The sequence below is a fragment of the Chamaea fasciata genome, unplaced genomic scaffold (assembly GCF_029207755.1).
Source record: "Chamaea fasciata isolate MVZ Bird 193981 ecotype frontalis unplaced genomic scaffold, bChaFas1.0.hap1 SCAF_14, whole genome shotgun sequence".
NCBI classification, from domain to species: Eukaryota; Metazoa; Chordata; class Aves; order Passeriformes; family Sylviidae; genus Chamaea; species Chamaea fasciata.
Window position 1 is genome coordinate 17625238 of NW_027094099.1, and position 17652 is coordinate 17642889.

General features: G+C 49.0%; 1 protein-coding gene across 1 annotated transcript in view; it reads right to left on the bottom strand.

The window, feature by feature from the left end:
* Positions 1-11473, bottom strand: part of CHSY1 (chondroitin sulfate synthase 1) — a 76506-nt gene extending 65033 nt beyond the window's left edge. The window contains exons 1-2 of the mRNA XM_066196703.1: positions 11202-11473; positions 1843-2338 (exon numbers count right to left, since the gene is read on the bottom strand). Of these exons, the coding sequence (XP_066052800.1) occupies positions 1843-2338; positions 11202-11473 (768 nt within the window). The remainder of the gene's footprint in view (positions 1-1842; positions 2339-11201) is intronic.
* Between the last annotated feature and the right edge of the window lie 6179 nt (positions 11474-17652).

The window sequence follows — 17652 nt, forward strand, 5'->3', positions numbered from 1 at the left end:
GCAACGAGAGGACCAAATCAAAAAAGATGACAGGTACTTAAATTGAAAAGCCACAACTAAATGAGAGTGGACCTACTTCTTGCAAAGCTGTGTGCTTTTGTCATTGAAACTCTTCCTACTCTCCCAAACAGCTGAGCCTTAACATCCCACGCTCACGGGTTACTTCTGAACACCCAACAGTTTATACACTTCACACAAACCAATTTTAAGCAATTCGTGGCACGCAGAAGAACACAGCATTATGGATAATAACAGAAGCTCATCAAACAAAACTGATTATGAGAAAGGCCCATCTATTTCTGTCAGACAGCATTCCCAGCGCAGTTGTGTGCTATTGTTGGCTATTTCAATCCAACATTTAGTTATATCGAATTTAAGAGCTCTTTGCCCGTTTCAATAGGACCAAAATGCTGACTTTCAGTAACTTACCAAATGCCAGAAGGTACAGGCGTGCACAGCAGAAGTTATTTCAACTCTGAATGTCTATAGTAAAAATTTTATGCCGCTAAGAACTGTGGAAAAAGTTACTGACTCTTTACGAATGGCTACACCACAATGCTGGCAAGACATAAACTAGTTCCAGATCTGAAAGCAGGGAGCGGCACTGTTAGTCCAGAAAATCTCCAGGAACAAAAGATATCAATTAATAACTGCAGCTGGAAACCTCCTTCCCCTTCCTCAGAAGCTTCCCCATTGCTGAACTGTGAACTGAAACAAGGCAACAGCTTTAGGGGGCAGAAATTCAGTGTCAAAAGTTAAACCCAAGTCTTTGTGAGTGAAAGAGTGGCTCAGCAGCAGTATCTGTCACTGTCTGTGACCACAACGTCACTGTGACCGCAGCTCCTGTCACGCAGGCAGAAGAAGCCCCCTTCCCCACATCTCATAAAAGGACAAAGCCGTAGTTGCGTCAGGTCGTAAAAGTTTGTGAACAGAGACAAAACGTTCAACTTCTCTTCTGCTTTCAACTTCTCCTGTATTTCTAAGGCAGACCCACCAGCATTTGCCCTGGTGAAGGTGCAGCTCAAGGCCAGCAGGTATTTTCAACCAGGCAGTCTGCAAACACCCAGGACTCACATCAAGGAGCCCGGCACACCCAGGCAGGAGAAGCCCCCGTCACCCCCGGGGAGGAGCTGCCAGCTCCCAGCAAACAGCAGCAGGAAATTCTGCCACAAGCAGGCTCTCTAATTTTTTCTCCCTCAAAACGCCAAATCTGCAGGCACATCAGTGTGGGCAGACCACGAGTTTCGGTAAGAGTGGTGGCTTGTCTCTGCTGACGTCAAGGACCTGCTGAGCAGGCGCCTGAAGGATGGGGCAGCCAGTGAATGCCTGGAGCAGCAACAGATTCGGGCTGCTAGGAGGCAGCTCAGCATCCAAGGTTACAGTGCCAGCCACCATGAGACATCTCCAGTTTGGGGAAAAACTGTCATTGTCAGGGCAAACATCTGTCAGCCTCACACATTTCAACTGCGGTAAGAAACACGGTAATTGTATCATCCATTTTCCATGCTGACACCATGACGTACTCGGCTAAAGAAGATAAAAGAGGCTTGGACAGTCAGGACTGCAGGCACTCGAGGCCATTTTGATTTAAGCTTCTTCCCGTTCTATCTAAATAAAAATATCTGCTATGAATAATGAATGTTCCTCCATTTCCCTCTTTACTGCTGCATTTCCAAATTTTCTGTAGGTCTTTCCAAGCGTGACACCCGCAGGAAACAAAAAAGCTGTAGAAACCGTCCACTCGGATGGTGATGCTGCAGAGGGAGGCGAGGGCTGTGTACAGCAGCAACCCTCCCCTCTACCTCCCACAGAAAGACACCTCCCCATTCCCCTCGTCCTTACCTCGTAGGACCAGACACACTGCACCCCCGCGAACCTCCGCACGCACCGTCCCACTTCCACGTCCTCGTGCGTGGTGTACATCTCCCGCAGGCACTCGCCGATGTGCGGCACCATCCTCCTCAGCACCTCCCTGCTCATGATCACTCCTGGCCCCCCCATGCAGAAGTTCTCGCCCGGCTCCAGCGCCAGCTTCCCCATCTCCTCCGTGGTGCCGAGGCCGGTCTGCCCCAGGAACAGGGGCTCGCTGCTGTTCAGGCTCCTGAGGAAGTTCTCCAGTTTGTCCCCTTTGATGTAAACGTCGTCGTCAGCCCTCATAAACCATTCGTATTTGTCCAAGTAGTGGTCATGCATGTATTTGAGCATCATGAAGGATTTCTTCTGGGGTGGGTAGGAGTCATCTACACCTGGAAGCGGCACGATGGGGATGGGGATAGAGGTGTCCGAACCCTCGCTGGAGAAGAATTCGACCTTTCCAGGAATGGTTTTGGACCACGTTCTAGATTGAAAAAGACAAGAAGGAATAATTAAATACGCAAACCAGGGCAGGCAGAGAGTGCTACCACCTGCTTTACAAATTTTCTTTTTTGAACACCTTGAAAAGTTATTTTTTACCACACAAATGAGGACATTCACACGGCACACACAGCAACTGGTGTAACACACACAAAATTCTGATATGACAAGCATCTGAGTACCATTTTTGTACCTCCATATGTTAGAAAAATAATTTCATAGCAGCAGTTCGGTAGTGGGAAGCAGGACTCCTTAAGCACACCCAGTTTTGCACTAACAGCTATAGATCAGAAAATATGGAGGGGAGCCAATATGGGCCAACAAGTCACACACAACTGAATTTATTGCTTCCAAAGCTTCCCTGCAAGTTACTCAGCATCACAGTCACCTTCCGCTCCCTCTAAGCCTCCTCAAAAGCCCAAGTGTGCACTCAGAAATACAGACTTCCAGAGAGTAAATTCACATGAACTTTTAAGGAAACGGCATCCCTTGGGAAACCAACCAAACAGCAACTTCTCCAGATGGTGTGCGGAGAAGCAAAGCACAGAGCATGGAGCAGAAGTAACCTCAAGCGGCTTTGTTCATACCAGCAAAGTTCCAAGAGATGCCTGTAAAACTCGTAATTCCCACAACAACATGGGTGCTACCCAACATCTGCACCTCCAGCAGCTTTCCACACACTTCATTTCAGGTTTTAGAGGAGAGGAACAGCGCAGAAGAGGAGCCTGCTCTACACCTTCCGTGCTCCTCTCTGACAAATCCAACCCACCTGCGTGGGTAAACTGGGTCACTGATAGCGCAGGAAGAGCTGTAGGATGATTCCTCAAGGCACAGCACAGCCTCCTCCAGGGAGGATTTTCAGTCACGTAACTGCTACAGCCTTGCCCTCAAAAATTATTCATTTTAAGCTTGCAGTACCATTTTCTGAGATTCTGTCTGGGATAAGAGATCACATACCCCTCACAGAAACTCACAGAAAACTATTTTAGTTGGCACACCAACAGGTTTTTCCCCTTTTTACATACAGGGAGAATAACTTACAATTTTATTTGGTGACTATACAGAGAATATAACCTAAAGCTGATGTGAAAACACTTTCAAGGTAAAGGACACAGTATTCCCTCAATGCATCACTGTCATTCTGACCAGATGCCTCTCAGCACAGGCTTCTTGCCAACACCTGAGCAGATTTTGGGTAGCACAGACCATCTGAAATCTGTAATCTCTAGAATTAGCTGTTACATAAAGCCTGAAATGTTAAAATACTTCATGAGAATTATTCCTTAAGTTCCATCAGAAAATGCAGGGGTATTTAATGAGACTACCCAAATATCAACTTTGACACCTTAACAGTTTCTCACTAATTCCACTGTGTGTAATGAATATCACCCAATTACTTTAAAAGCTTTGTCTTCTGGATTTCTTACTGCCACGGGTAGTGTTTCATAGCTAAAGTTTAGATCCGAGCTTCCCAGAAGAGCCCAGAGTAAAGCAAATGGAAACATTCCTACTGAGTTCACAACTGAGGTGATGAGGCCACTAATCATCAGCGATGCAATTAATGCACAGTACTACTGGTTATAAATCATATCCTGTTAAAGCACTGAGAACTGCCCGTTTTTAAAAGGAGACATGGTCATATCCTGAACTTCCACTAACTATTAAGGAAGTTCTGCTGTTTATTTTCTGACGCCCACACTCCACATACAAATCACCCACAGCTCTTCCCATATCAACTCCCAGTCTAAGCTTAAAAGACTTCTCTTCACTAAAGATGCATTTAAATTTTAGTGTCCCAGAAAGAAAGGACAGAAGGCGTTACTGAGAAATGCAGCTCATTTGGGTGGACCCAGGACATTTTGCAGACAACCACCAGGCTGAAGGTATAAACTAAAGTCCTATGGAAATTTGTTTGTTTGCTTTTTTATTCAAAAGCAAACAACGTATTTTCAGACTTGCTCTTCATATCCTGAAAGATCTGCCTTTATCAAGACTATAAATCTACAGGCAACACAGGATGTCTTCCACCACTCCAAGCTTTAGATCCTCTCTGGAAATCATCAAGCCCTTCTGTCGATTCCCAGCTTAAATTTACTCCCTGCTCTCCAAACAGATATCCTCCCCTCAAGAACCACTAGCTATTATCAAGAGAAGAGCTCCCATTCAACAGAAAGGGAACAGAATGCATACACATCCATAAACCCTGGCATGCTTGCTTCCCAGCCTTCCTATTGCACTAAACCCCTCATCTCAAAGCCAGTTTGAGCCCATCTTTCCATATGAGCCCTGTTTAGGTTTCACATTAGACCAGGGGTAAAACAGAGACATTCCTGCATGTGCGAAGAGCACAACGGGGACAGAAAGACCGTGCCCTAACAATATCCCCATCCCAAGGACCTCTGTGTGACCTGGGTCAGCACCACAACATTACTCCAGCCTTGGGATCTCATGTCAACCACATCGACCGTGCACCAGCACAGCTTGACTGAGCCTTTGTTCACCTCCTGCAGCAACACAATCTCTAGGATGAGACAACTCAACGTGTTATTTGTGACCGTGGCTTTGAGCGATTGTTTGAACCCAAAGGGACGAAACACTCCCACATGGGAAAACAGCCTGAGTGTCTGTGTCAACACGAGCACGGCTCGGGCAGAGGCTGAGACAATGGAGTCACCACGGGCTGCTCCTCACGTCGAAGCCACAGTGAGCTGTGGCCCTTTTTTGGGGACAGAATACAGGGAGAACAGTTTGCTCAGGAAACGCGTTGTTGCACTCGGCCAAAGAAGCCAAACCAGAGAGGGTGAGATGAACTGTAAGTAGGTTTTTCTGACCCCAGTTATCAGCAGATCTAAGGACTGATAAATGAAGGGATGAATTCTGATCAAAGCTGCTTTTAACTTTCTTTTTTTAATCCAATGTTGCAAATAATCAGACCTGGCTCTCTGTCACCCGCAATTCTGTAGTTCAGTATGTAAAGCCTACATTTCTTGCCAGTCCTCCCACCTCCACTCTAGTTTACCTTGTCTGCTCTCAGGTTATGGGCAGCAACCTGACCCTTGAGCTCCTGACCACAGAGCTCTTGTCTCACCATCTCCCCACCTCTGTGGCCCTACCAACATCCTCTTCCAGGACATCACTTACCTCACTTTCATCAAAATAAGACTGGCACGTTCTATCTGCAAAAGAACTGTATGTTTGATAATAATTTTTAAAAAAAATATATATATACTTCTATTGAAATTTGACACCCTCCTTCTTCCCCACCACCCAGTTACCCTGAGCTGTTTAAAGCACACACTGATAGAACATTTCTGCCACCAGACTCCTGTATCTGCACCTGCAGGGACCACCTGGGCTGCAGTGATCAATCACTGAGGGCTTCAGTCAAAGCCATTTCAACTCTGTCCAGAGAGAAATATCAGCCTGTGAATACAACTGATACCGTACTGAACCGGTCATTTAAAAACCCTGACAGATCCCAACCTTATCTCCCCCGTGTAATCTGAATCTGCTGCTTAGGAAGGAGGATGTGCATGAATCAGGACAGCAAAGCTCTCTATTACTCTCCCCAGGAGGTAAAAAACCTGCACGATGCTGTGTGACCTGGTTTCTCTCAGTGCACAGGGCACAGAACTCCACAAACCAGAAGGCTGTGTTGACAAGGAAATAAAAGTGAAAATTAGACAAACACAAACAAAATGAGTAATGCTTCCTCAGGAAAAAAGCTCTAAGCAGAGAACATGAGTCCAGTAATGCTCCAGTACTGGTGGCCACCAAATCAATTTTACCATCCCTCCCTCACCCAGTTTTGCACACTGGATATCCTATGTGTACCCTAGACTAAGCGAGTCACAAGCAAACTGGGTGAAAAGATTTCACCCCAGCTGGCTCCCAGGTACTCGTGAAATACAGAAAACCTTTTGCACACCAAGACTGTTAAAAAAACCCCAGTATTTTCTAAAAGGTGACCACAGCTGTAGCCATGAAATGTTGTCAGAAGTTATTTCTTCTTTTAAAAAGAAGCTTAAAAGCACAGCTTGCAGCAGGAGCAGAACAGATCTGGAATGTTTTAACTTCAGTTTCAGGTATTTATTATTTATTTGCATTATCTTGCTTTGTTATCAGCTCTGCAGACTCGGCAGAAGCACAGTCAGTGGCGTTATGCAGACAGTGCTCCCTTTGTAGAGGCCCAAGCTGAAGACTATGACAAAAAATGTATTTGGTTTTTGTCTGCAGCTCAGGAAGTTCCCTCAGAGGAGATCAGAGAAATCATTTAAAGTTTTGAGAAATAGTCATCTTCTATAATTACGCTGAAGAAAATCATAATTTGTGAAGAACTCAGCAAGACAACAGACATAAAAGGCTGATGTCTTGAATGCAGCTAAATTCCGTGCTGAATTAGGGCTAGTTTGGCATAACTGTTCTTCAAGGTCCCATTTTTCCAACAACATTTGCTACAAGAGAAGAAGCAACGAACCACAGCTTAGGCAGGAGAACTGAGCATGGAAACCAGCATGCTGCTCCTGCACGTGGTATTGTAGATAACCAGTGTGGGAGGTCACCAAAAAAAGCTGGTTTTGTAGATTTCCAGATCTCTGTCACTAGGATCTGCATTACAGAATTTGAATTTTGAGGAAAAGTTCCTTTCAGGTTTCTGCAGGATTGCTTTCAGCAGTTGCTTTAAGTAGCTTCCACAGCTCTTTGAGTCCTTGAAACTAAACTCCTCCAATTTTGAGTGATGCCAGTTTTCTGTCCATGCAAATCTATCGATCCACATTCCTTGTGGACACAGGGACAGAAAGGGATCCATCACTCACAGGCACACAGACAGTCAGCGAGTCAGGCTAAGATCAATGCCCAAGTGTCTCAGAGTTTTGGGCCGTAGGGTTATTTTGGGGGGGTGTAGGTGACTTTGTTTTACTTACCCCCCCTGTATCAATGACAGTTGCTCTCACTGTGTTTCTTTCATACCGTTCCTTAAACATCCTCACAAATTTTAGGTCACTGGTCAGAAATCCCAAGTACATCATGTTTCTGGTGGAGGGCACCTGAGCAGGACACCGAGTTCTCACTACTGCAGAATGCGGCAGGATTCACACATGAAGTAAAACACGTACTGTGCTGGCACGACATTCAAAGTCACTTCTCAGGGCCCCCTCCACAACCCATCACATCCCTTCACCAGCAACCAGAACAGGCCAAATCACCCAACAGATCCAGATCTGAATTCATGAGCAGCACAACAACGTGTAAGTGCAGGCTTGGACAGATAACACAAACTCCCTTACACCCCACCCAAATCCTTCTGGCTGCCTTTCACTTAAGCTCTTCCGAGCACTCAGGTATTTGGATCTCAGCGCACACAGCTTCCTGTAAGCCACCACCAACGGAGGCAGCACGTTTGCAATGGAGCCTCCGAAGGGCATCCTTCTGCCACAGGACAGGGATGGCTTAGCACCAGCCCCGGGCATCACTCATGGTCCTCGTGGCACTTGACGGTGCCGTGGGGACTGTCCCAAACCGAGAAGTGCTGCAGCTGTGTTCCTGCAGAGATGCTGCCAAAGGCCAGCCGCACACATCTCGCCATTAACTGCATTCACACCACTCTCCTGCCACGTTTCCCAGGAAATCTAGTTGCTACGCAAACGGAAAAAAAAAAAAAAAAAAAAAAAAGGGGTTAACTGCCTGATATTTCTGTTCCTGAGACAGCAGACTTAAATCTTCTGGGAGACTGCTTATTCCCATCCTCTCCTTCCTGCAGCTCTTTTAGGACAACTCCCCTCAACTGCAAAACCATTAGCACATATTGTTGCACTTTCCCTGAACCCCAGCCATGCCTTTAACTCCTTCCTGCCCAGCTCTTTTCCTGACTATTCCTTGTCCTTCCAAGTGACACCGTGGTTCCTGCTGCTGCACTTCACCGGCCTCCTGGAAGGGAAGCTCTGCTAACCTGGCTGTCAGCTGCAATCACTGCTGAGGCTGCAAATCTGCCCTCCGAAAACCTGTGGATCTAAAGCTTATTCTCTGCCTCACAGACTACAAAAGCACGACTGTTACAAAGAGCCGGCGGCTCCCGAAAATCCAGCAGGCCTGTTTTGCCTTGCAGTGGTCATTTTGCTCATGATTGATGCTCAGGAAGTGGATTGCTTCCCCTCTTGTTAGACCCTATCTGGATTCACAGCAGCCAGGATCAGCAAATGCTTTCCGCTCCGGTCCCTTTTAGCTGTGTCTGTAAATGGCCTTTGAGCCACAGCAATTTGGAGGTATTCAGCCTCTGAATCCCTAATTCCTTTCAGCGTGGTATCAAGGCTCTGCACACGCTGCCACCCCGGGAATGCCTTGCTAGCAGCTTCCCATTTCACTGGCTGTGCCAGCGATTCAGCTCACCAGGATGCTTTGTCAATGTAGTAATCCCAGCAATTGTCTGCTCGAGTACTTCATGGCAATCAAAAGCCATTTAAGATTTCAGGTTTGTCTTCCTCTTCCCCCCTCCCCATCTTCCCCCAAAGATGTCTTCCTGTCACCAGGACATTAGCTCATTTCTTTCACCAACGGAGGTGAGAAAAACGCATTTAGCCCTACTAAGAGTCTCTTTATCTGTCTCTTCCAAGAACAGACATCATCTCTAGAGGTCTAGAATAGCAGTGTAGTAAAAAGCGATACTCAGATCTCCATCTAAGGGCTGAAGGAGCCCGATTCCATTAGCTGAATTTGTTAAGTTGCGTCTTTAGGCATTGTTTTGCGTGAGCAGATGTTGCAGATCTTGTTCTCTAAACCCAGCTCCGCCACAGCTTGAGACTCTTCAGCAAGCACAGGCAAAACCAGGGTGAAGAATCCTTCCCCTACCAGCAAAGTGAATTCCTCCCCAAAGAACACTCTGGCCAACACAGTGATAAATTTCCCCTTTTCCGAATTCTTGATGCAAAATCTGATGGATGGCAGACAAACTATTCTGCCGTAAAACCTGCTACCTTGATGTCCCAACACGACTCCAGCCTCTCTGTATGTAAATCTAAATTACACAGCCCGTGAGATTTGCAATCCAAAATGCTCCATCCCACATGATGAAGAACAAAACCCTGAAGAAACAGATTCCTTCACCCATTTCAAAGTAACAATCATGCGCTCTCTGTAACTTAATTACAGGTCTACTGCTGAAGAAGGAATTAAGTTTCCATTAAAACCATCGCTGTTGGACAGTATGCCTCAGATTGCCCAAATAAAGCAATTTTACTGCATTTGATGCTGATATAAAGACAGATTTCCTGAAACCAGAGCTGAGCTGGGAACGATGGTATGATGGCCCATCATACTGACTTTTAACAAGTCAATACATAGTTTTGCCATCCTGTTCTTACTGCTCAATAAGGGTCAAGTACTTTTCAGCCCGGGCACGCAGGACATGGAGAAGGGTTTGTTCTAGCACAAGACTAAAGGGGACGTTTTATTAAAGATCTGCCCCAGAGCTCCTGGCTGCTCCTCCGAGGGTGCTGGCTCAGCCAGAGCTGGGGTAAACCCGAGCTGACATTTTAGCTCTTAACTCTTTCGGATTTCCCGAGGCGGCTTCCCGTGCAGCCTCCCAGCACTGCCTGCTGGCGCACACACCAGAGCTATGAGCACATCCCAGCATATTCCAGCAGAGCAGAGTTTCACCAAAGCCACACACGCATCTTTCACGGAAGAGATGATTATCCTGATGCTGCTGAGGCTCTGGACAGAATTCCCGTTAGCCCGTGGCACTCACAGCCATACCCAGCTACACCTGGGGACCACGGTGAGCAGCACACAGTGCAAAGCACCAAGACTGTTCCTACTCCCAAAGGAGGTGTGCTCAGGTAACAGAACACACGGCTCGGAGACCCTGGTTCCTGCATTAGCTCAACCAGTTTGATACACGGAGCGTTTCACCCAGGCTGACTCTCCTCATCCGAGCTGTTTCACTACCTGGTCGAGCCTCAGCAGCGGCTGCGAAGAGCCGGGGTGGATTTTACTCTTTGTTCCCAGATGCCTGCTCTGGGTCTCATTCCCAAGCACACACTTTCGGCTTGGCACAGTGGTCTCTGCTTCCCTGTCCAGGGGATTACAGCAGTCTCCAAACTTTATTTCTGTTACCATCAGGCTGTCAGCTCGCTCCACAAGCAGCAGCCAGGGACCGTACCAGCGTGGCGCAGCGGCGCCCAAGGCAGAGGCACTGAGGGACACGCTCTGACGCCCGTGTCTCCGCCGGTGACCGGCAGTCAGTGTCCCCTCGCATCGGCGGGGCTGCCTGACCCTCAGGCAAGGTCACCGGGGTCACCTGCCAGGTGGAACCCGGCTGAGCCAGACCCTGCGGGAGCGGCAACGCGACTCACTCGACCCCTCGCGTCTGTGCCGAGCTGCCCGGGCAGCGGAGCAGCGCTCGGGGCACCGCTCCTCCCGCAGCCCGCCCGGAGAGCGCGCCGGGGCTCCCTCCGTGCGCCTGGGGCTGAGCGTGCCCCGAGGCTCGCTGGCACCCGCCCCGGGGGCATCCTGGCTACAAGGGCATCCCGGGCCGGGCGGTTTTACCCCGGGGGAACCGACCGGCCCGAGTCCAGCTGAATGGGACCGAACCGAGCCGAGCCCAGCTCGGCTGAATGGGACCGAATCGAGCCAAGCCCAGCTCGGCTGAATGGGACGGAACCGAGCCAAGCCTGGCTAGGCTGAATGGGACCGAACCGAGCCAAACCCAGCTCAGCTGAACGTGACCGAACCGAGTTGAGACGAGTCGAGCCCACCCAAACCGACCCCAAGCCCATCCCGGACCCCAGCCCAACGCTGCCCACCGGACCCCCATCCCCGCCGGGCGCCGCGGGGCCCCTGCCGCTCACCGGTGCGCGGCCACGGCGCGGCTCCGCAGGTACTTCTGCGCCGTCATGACCCCCACGAAGAGGAAGCTCTGTGCCGGCGGGCCGGGGCGGCGCGGCGGGGCGGCGGCGGCGGCGGCGGGCGGCGGGCGGCAGCCCTGCGGGCGGGCTCGGTGGGGCCGCGCCGCCGCCGCCAGCTCGGAGGCGCGGGGCAGGACGAGGCGCGATGCGAGCACGAAGCCCAGCACCAGCCCCAGCAGGACGCTGAGCCAGGCGCGGCGGCCGCGGCCCGCCATGCCCGCCCGGCCCGCTGCTCACAGCGCCGCCGCCGCCGCCAGCCGCGCCGAGGCGCCCAGCGCCGCCATGGGGGAAGGGGCAGGGACGGGAAGCGGAGGGAGGGGAGCGGGGGGCCGCCCGCCTCCCCGGCCCTGCCCCTCGGCACAGGCGCCGTGTGCGGCCCCGCCGCGCTGCCCCTGGCCCCGCCCGGCCGTGGCGGAGCCGCCGCCGTGCAGCCCCCGCCCCGCACGGGGCTCCGGGACGCAGCCGTGGGGAGGGGGCGCCGGGAGCCGCGGTGTGAGCCGCGCACGCCAGGCAGCTCCCGGAGCGCCACCCTGCAGCGGCACCGCTGGGCGTCCCGCCCCATCTCTGGAAGCGTTCCAGGCTAGGTTGGACGGGGCTCGGAGCAGCCTGGTGTGTGGGAAGGTGTCCCTGCTGCCCCAGGGCAGGGGTTGGAATGAGATGAGTGTTAAGGGCTCTTCCAACCCGAACCGTGTTCTGTGACAGGGACCGGCACCTTAACCAAGCATTCCACACAGGGGACAGGGAACCTGGCCCAGCATCCTTCTCTGGGAGACCTCAGAACTGGGACACCAGCCCGGCTGTCCAGATCAAGAGGGGCAGGAGGCCAAGGGAATGTGGATGCTCAGCTTTGGGGACAGGGACTGAGATCCTGGGCATAACCCCAAGACAGGCATCCTACCAGCCTGCACCAAGACCCCATGGCAGAACCCTGGCTCGGGGCAGAACTGGGAGCCCAGCCCTTCAGATTAGGATGGGAAAACACTGGGACACAGATCCAGGATAGGCACCAGGTCGGGTCCCTGCTGCCCGAGCCCCGGCTCTGCCCAACAGCACACACACAGACCGAGGGGATGCAGGCAGTGAGGAGCTGCCTTCCAGCCCTGCTTGCCTGGCACCGGTGCATTTGTGCAGCACAAGGTCTGGTGCCAGGGGGCCAAGGCACAGGCAGTCCCTGTTTTTTCCCACCTTGCTAATTAAACCGACCAGAAATAGGTCAGTCTGTTTCCATCTGCAAGCTACTGTGAGTGCTCAACAGATTGAAGATTTTTTTCTGTATTGTCTGAAGATTTCCTTTTCCTTTGTCCACACTGAACTCCACGTGCATTTCATCTACAGAGCACTTCAGCTTCAAATGCTGCAGCCACAAACCCCCTACATTTCACAGGAAAAAAACCTTCTAGTCTCAACAGAAGAAACTTATCAAGTACCACCCACTGACCTCCTGCTTATCATTGTGGTTTCTTCCATTTCCTGCCCACTTGGGCCTTTCCAATTGCCAGTCTTTTCCATTTTAAATTTTATTTATATCATGATGTCATCCACAACGAGCTGAGCAGAAGAAAGTCTTGGTGTAACCAGCAACCTCTTGAGCAAGAACCATTGCAAAAGAGGATGTCGCACCACATTAATACTCTACAGCAACAAGCCAAAAGACACATCCATGACAGATTTTTTATGATCACAAATAACTGTCTCACTTCTGGGATTGAGCAGGTAATGACACAATCTGCTTATCTAATGAGCTTGATGATATATCTTGAAAAAAATGCTTTTGTTTGGGGTTTATTGCTCTTGTGATGGTGCAATCCTCATACCGAGGTCAGCACAGATGAACTCGTGATGTCACGAGCCCAAATACCACAAGGAAAGTGCCACCTGGATTTATGGTATTAAACGATAATAAAATTGAGTACAAATAGAATCTAGATAAGAAATCCAAACAGTGAACAGGAAGGAAGAGCAGGATGACAACTTTTGTTTGCCCATGGACAGAACAGAGATGGATTGAGAGAGATGTGCTTGTGTGAAGAGGAAGAGAAGAACTAAATGGTGAAAGCGAAAGGAAGAACAGTCCAAACTGGAATACACACGAGGCAGGTAAAGCCGGGAAGGGCAGCAACACCATTGCAGCAACACCCTCCCCAGCCACCACTCTAATTCCTTTCTACTTCCCAGGGTTTGCAATGCTTCACAATTATTTCTAACTACTGGTGCACTGGTCCTTTCCAGGGGATATCCTCAGCCTGTGCCACTCTGCACTTGTGGATGTTTTATTGCACTTTTTAAAGGTTCTTCATTAAACTCTGTTTCTCTCCTCTCCCCACTGATCATCAGGTCCTGAAATACACAACACCAAGAGACATTCAAGCTACAAAAAAAGCAAGGCCACTCCTTTCCAAGAGAGGCACATGTGGCAAGTCCATGAGCAGGAATAAGAATACCTTCTGCCTGCTCCAAATCAGCTGTAAAAATCTCCTGATTCAAGGGAAAGCCACCGTGGCCTATGAATTACAGGAAAAGGCAGAGCTAGCGTGGTTAAAAAGGCAATAAAAAAGAGAAAGGTTGGGGCTGGGGCTGAGGAGCTGTCAGTTGGCTTCTTCCCACAAAGAAAAGAAGTTAGTCATCAGAACTGAAAACTCCGTGCGACTTCAGCACACATGGAAATGATGAAGCAGAGGAGCACATTCCCCTGGTGGATCTCCTCAGCCCAGAGCTCTCCTGGGCATGCTCCCACCTCGCTGCACCTCCAGAGCAATTGTGGTCCTGGAGCTCACCACGTGCAAGGCGGGGTCGGGGAATGCTTGAGAAGGGGCAGGAGAAGGAAGGGAAGCTTTCCTGGTGCCAGGATTTGACCTGGAGAGGAGGCACAGCCAGATTTCATAGGAGATCACAGCCCCAGCTGCAAGGCTGACATGTCCAGCTGTGAAGAGGGGGTGCCACCTGGGAATGCTGCAATGCTCACACAACTCCCACAGCACATCCACATGCCTCCCTTTATGGCACTTATTGTGCCAAACTCTTGTTCCAAAGTGCTAGGCAGGCACATACTCCTTTTACTGCTTCTGCCCCCTCCCCTGTTCTTGCATACAGCAGCTGCTGGAAAAAAAAGGGAAAAAAGCAGATTTAGGGAAAACTTGAAAAGCATGCCATAATTCTTCCAGTGGAATTATAACACTGTTACCTGCCTAGAGTGTATTTTTAATCTGGATGGCAGCAAAAGGTCATACTGCATAATCACATTTTAGTGCCATTCCCTATTAATACAGCTCTTGGTCTCAATAGCTGTCACTATATATCATGGTTACTATATATCCAAAGACATGATATTTTGCTTTTGCAACACAGTCTACAAGCATAAAGGCATTTTTATGCAGCATGTTTTCAATTCCTTGTGGGATGGCTGGAGGAAGTATTCCGAGGGCTCTCCAAAATCTGCAGAGGATGCACATGGTGTGTGCTCATCTCCACGCTCCCATCCCACTCCCTCCAGCGAGATTAGCACCCGGACCAGCCGGTGAGAGCCCACTTGACAGGCCCACATGGTTTAGATTCATAATCAGATTAACAAAACAGTAATCCTATTTTTACACAATGAAAAAGCCAAGTCCTTGAGCTGCCAGTGTGTGTGTGCGTAGAGAATAAATGTCATCCTTTTGGAATAAAAAACCTGAATACCAAATGAAAAAAGCTTTTTCCACATAGGAGACTTTGTCCTGTAGAGGAAAGAAGGACCATCTTGCATTATTACCACTTCTTTTTCCCACTGATTTTGATCTTCAGCAAGCCCACTCCAATACTTGCAGGATGTACCTTCTACAAGATATATTCTTCACCACATTTTAAAATAATAGTTACAGAAGTGAACTACTCCCCAAATACTCCAGAAACTTTAATTATGAATGTTCCAGTCCTCAAACTTATACTTTAAAAACTGCCCAGGCACTGGAAAATGAGCATACTTCATATATTCAATGTAACAGACTCGGGGTGGAAAAAATCTCACTGGGCAACCAGTAGCATTTGTCTCTGTGACAGTATTTCCAGCACCACTACATTTTCCCAAATGATGCGGAAACTCCTTTCTCAGCTCCAGCATCCACTTTTTTTTTTTTTTTTCCCTTTTTTCCCCTCCCCATCCTATTCTGGTCCTGCCACGGCCCAGTCCCAGCCTTTCCTCAGCCGAATGACTCAGAAGTGCCCGTTCCAGGCGCTGCAGAGCTGTCCCCGCCGGCTCGCTCCCAAAGCCGGCCCGACATTGCCATCGCCCGGCCCGGCCCCGCGCTGCAGCTTCCCGGCCGGGAGCCGCATTCAGGGCTGGGACATGTGGGAATGGCACGGAAAACCCTCCTGCTCCCCAGGCAGCTCCTCAGGTGCCCGCTGCACCTCCAGGTCCCATCGGCATGGTGAGAGGAGCAGCAGTGCGGGGTGTAACACTGCACTAGAGCTCTGCACCGCGGAAGGGAATGATGCATTTTTAACGCGGTGCCGCCAGACCTGAGCCAAGGAAGCACTGGAAAAGCCGGGAGCGTGTATTTAAAAAGAGAGCATCAGTATGTCGTAGCCTAAAAAGCAGAACACCTAAAGAAGTGGCAATTATATTACCTAAGAAATGGAATTCATAGGCAGTGTTGCCCCCTCCCAGTATGTGATAAAGTAAAGCTGTACAACCTGGTTTTTTCAAGTGCATTTTTAGGGCAAGCTAACAGTAACTCTCCGTTTTAATACAGGGTACTAGAACTAGACTTAAATGCCAGGTATTTCAGGGTATCCGTTTCCTTTCCATTCTCTTTAAATAAAATTTTCTAATTTCTTTCCCCTGCCTCCTTCCACAACTGTTACCCACAGAACCAGCTCGGAAGATCAACTCGTTAACACACAGAAAGAATCTATGGCAGAGGGAGGAGTGAAATTTTAAATTTATCAGTGAAGATCTTCCTCTGTGCTGAAAGTGCTTTTTAGCAGGTGTGCACTTCAAAATAAAATCACAGTAATAAATACATGAGAACAGCACCTGCCTCCCTCACCACAGAAACCTTCAACAAGAAATGTGTATTTTCCCCACCAAAGCTGAGCTAAGAGGGCATCTATTCCACTGAAGACATCAGTTTCTTATAAAATAAACAACGGAAGTTTTTGAAGTTGCTGGCTCTGAAGCTGGGAATATGGGCAGGGTGTGTGTCAGGCTGGCTTGGAAACTCTCACAAAATCAGCTTACAACAGTACAGCCAGGCCAGGACACCACCCAGCCAGCAGCCCTGCGCTTTTCCTTTGTGGTTGCAGAACTGTTCCAAAAGCCAAGCTTTCATTCCACACAGGAGGGAGAAGAAAAAAAAAAAAGAAAAAAGAAAAACCCAAAGCTTCAGCCCATCCAAATCTAGACCAGCTCTTTTTGCAGGTGGAAATTGCATAGTTTCACTCTTCAGCTATAGCACAGAAACATGCTGAGCCCCACTTGTGGCTAAACTGATCCCTGAAAAGGCGCCACTTTTTAGCCTGTACAAGGGCAAAATTAATCCAGAAGGTGGATCTGATGCTGAGATGTGTGCTGATGTGCAGCCAGGCTTGCAAGGACCCAACTGCACAAGAAGGGAGCTGCCTGCTTGAGCAGGAGGCAGAAAGAACAGCCATTAGAGGGGTTTACATGCAGCAAATAACAACAGAGCTGCCGGTAAAACGTACAAGAGACTCTCAGGCTGGATGTTATCCCCTTCACTGAGCTCTGGAATGCAAAGCCATCTTCTAGGGAGGGGAATAAGACACAACACCCCCCAAAAAACCCCAATCTCAACACCTGAGCTGAGTATCAGCAGAGTCTGAGCACAGAGCCACTGCACAACAGCCCAGCTCCCTGAGATTTGAGTCCGAATAGTACAGAACTGCATGAAACACAGCAGAGGGGATTTGTCAGTACTGGCATTTCACACCTGCACTCAGATTTTGCAATGACAGCAGTTCCTTGCAGATGCAGGTGCAATTATAATTTTCATTCACATTGATCTTTGATTGAGACACAGATTACTCTGAACACCTGGGAACAGCACTGCTGACAGATTCCCCCATTGCCCTCACTTCCCCAACTCCCTCTTCTGTTTGTTATTAAAAATTTCCACTGTAAGAAACATATTTTTTAAACGCCCAAGTATGCAATATCACTCTTAAAATCTTCCCCTCATTTCACAATGCTTTTTAAAGGCATAAACAAAGCCAAATAATTTTTAAGAGTCTGACAACATGGGTTGTTTTGTTCAGTTTTAACTCCAGTGCTCAGCATCTCCTGATGAATAGTTAAGAGAACTATGCACAAACCAGATCTCATCTGCAATTTAAAGAAAACAAAAAGCTCTGCTCCTCCAGCACATAAATCATCTAAAAGCAACAAAAAAGTACTTAATAC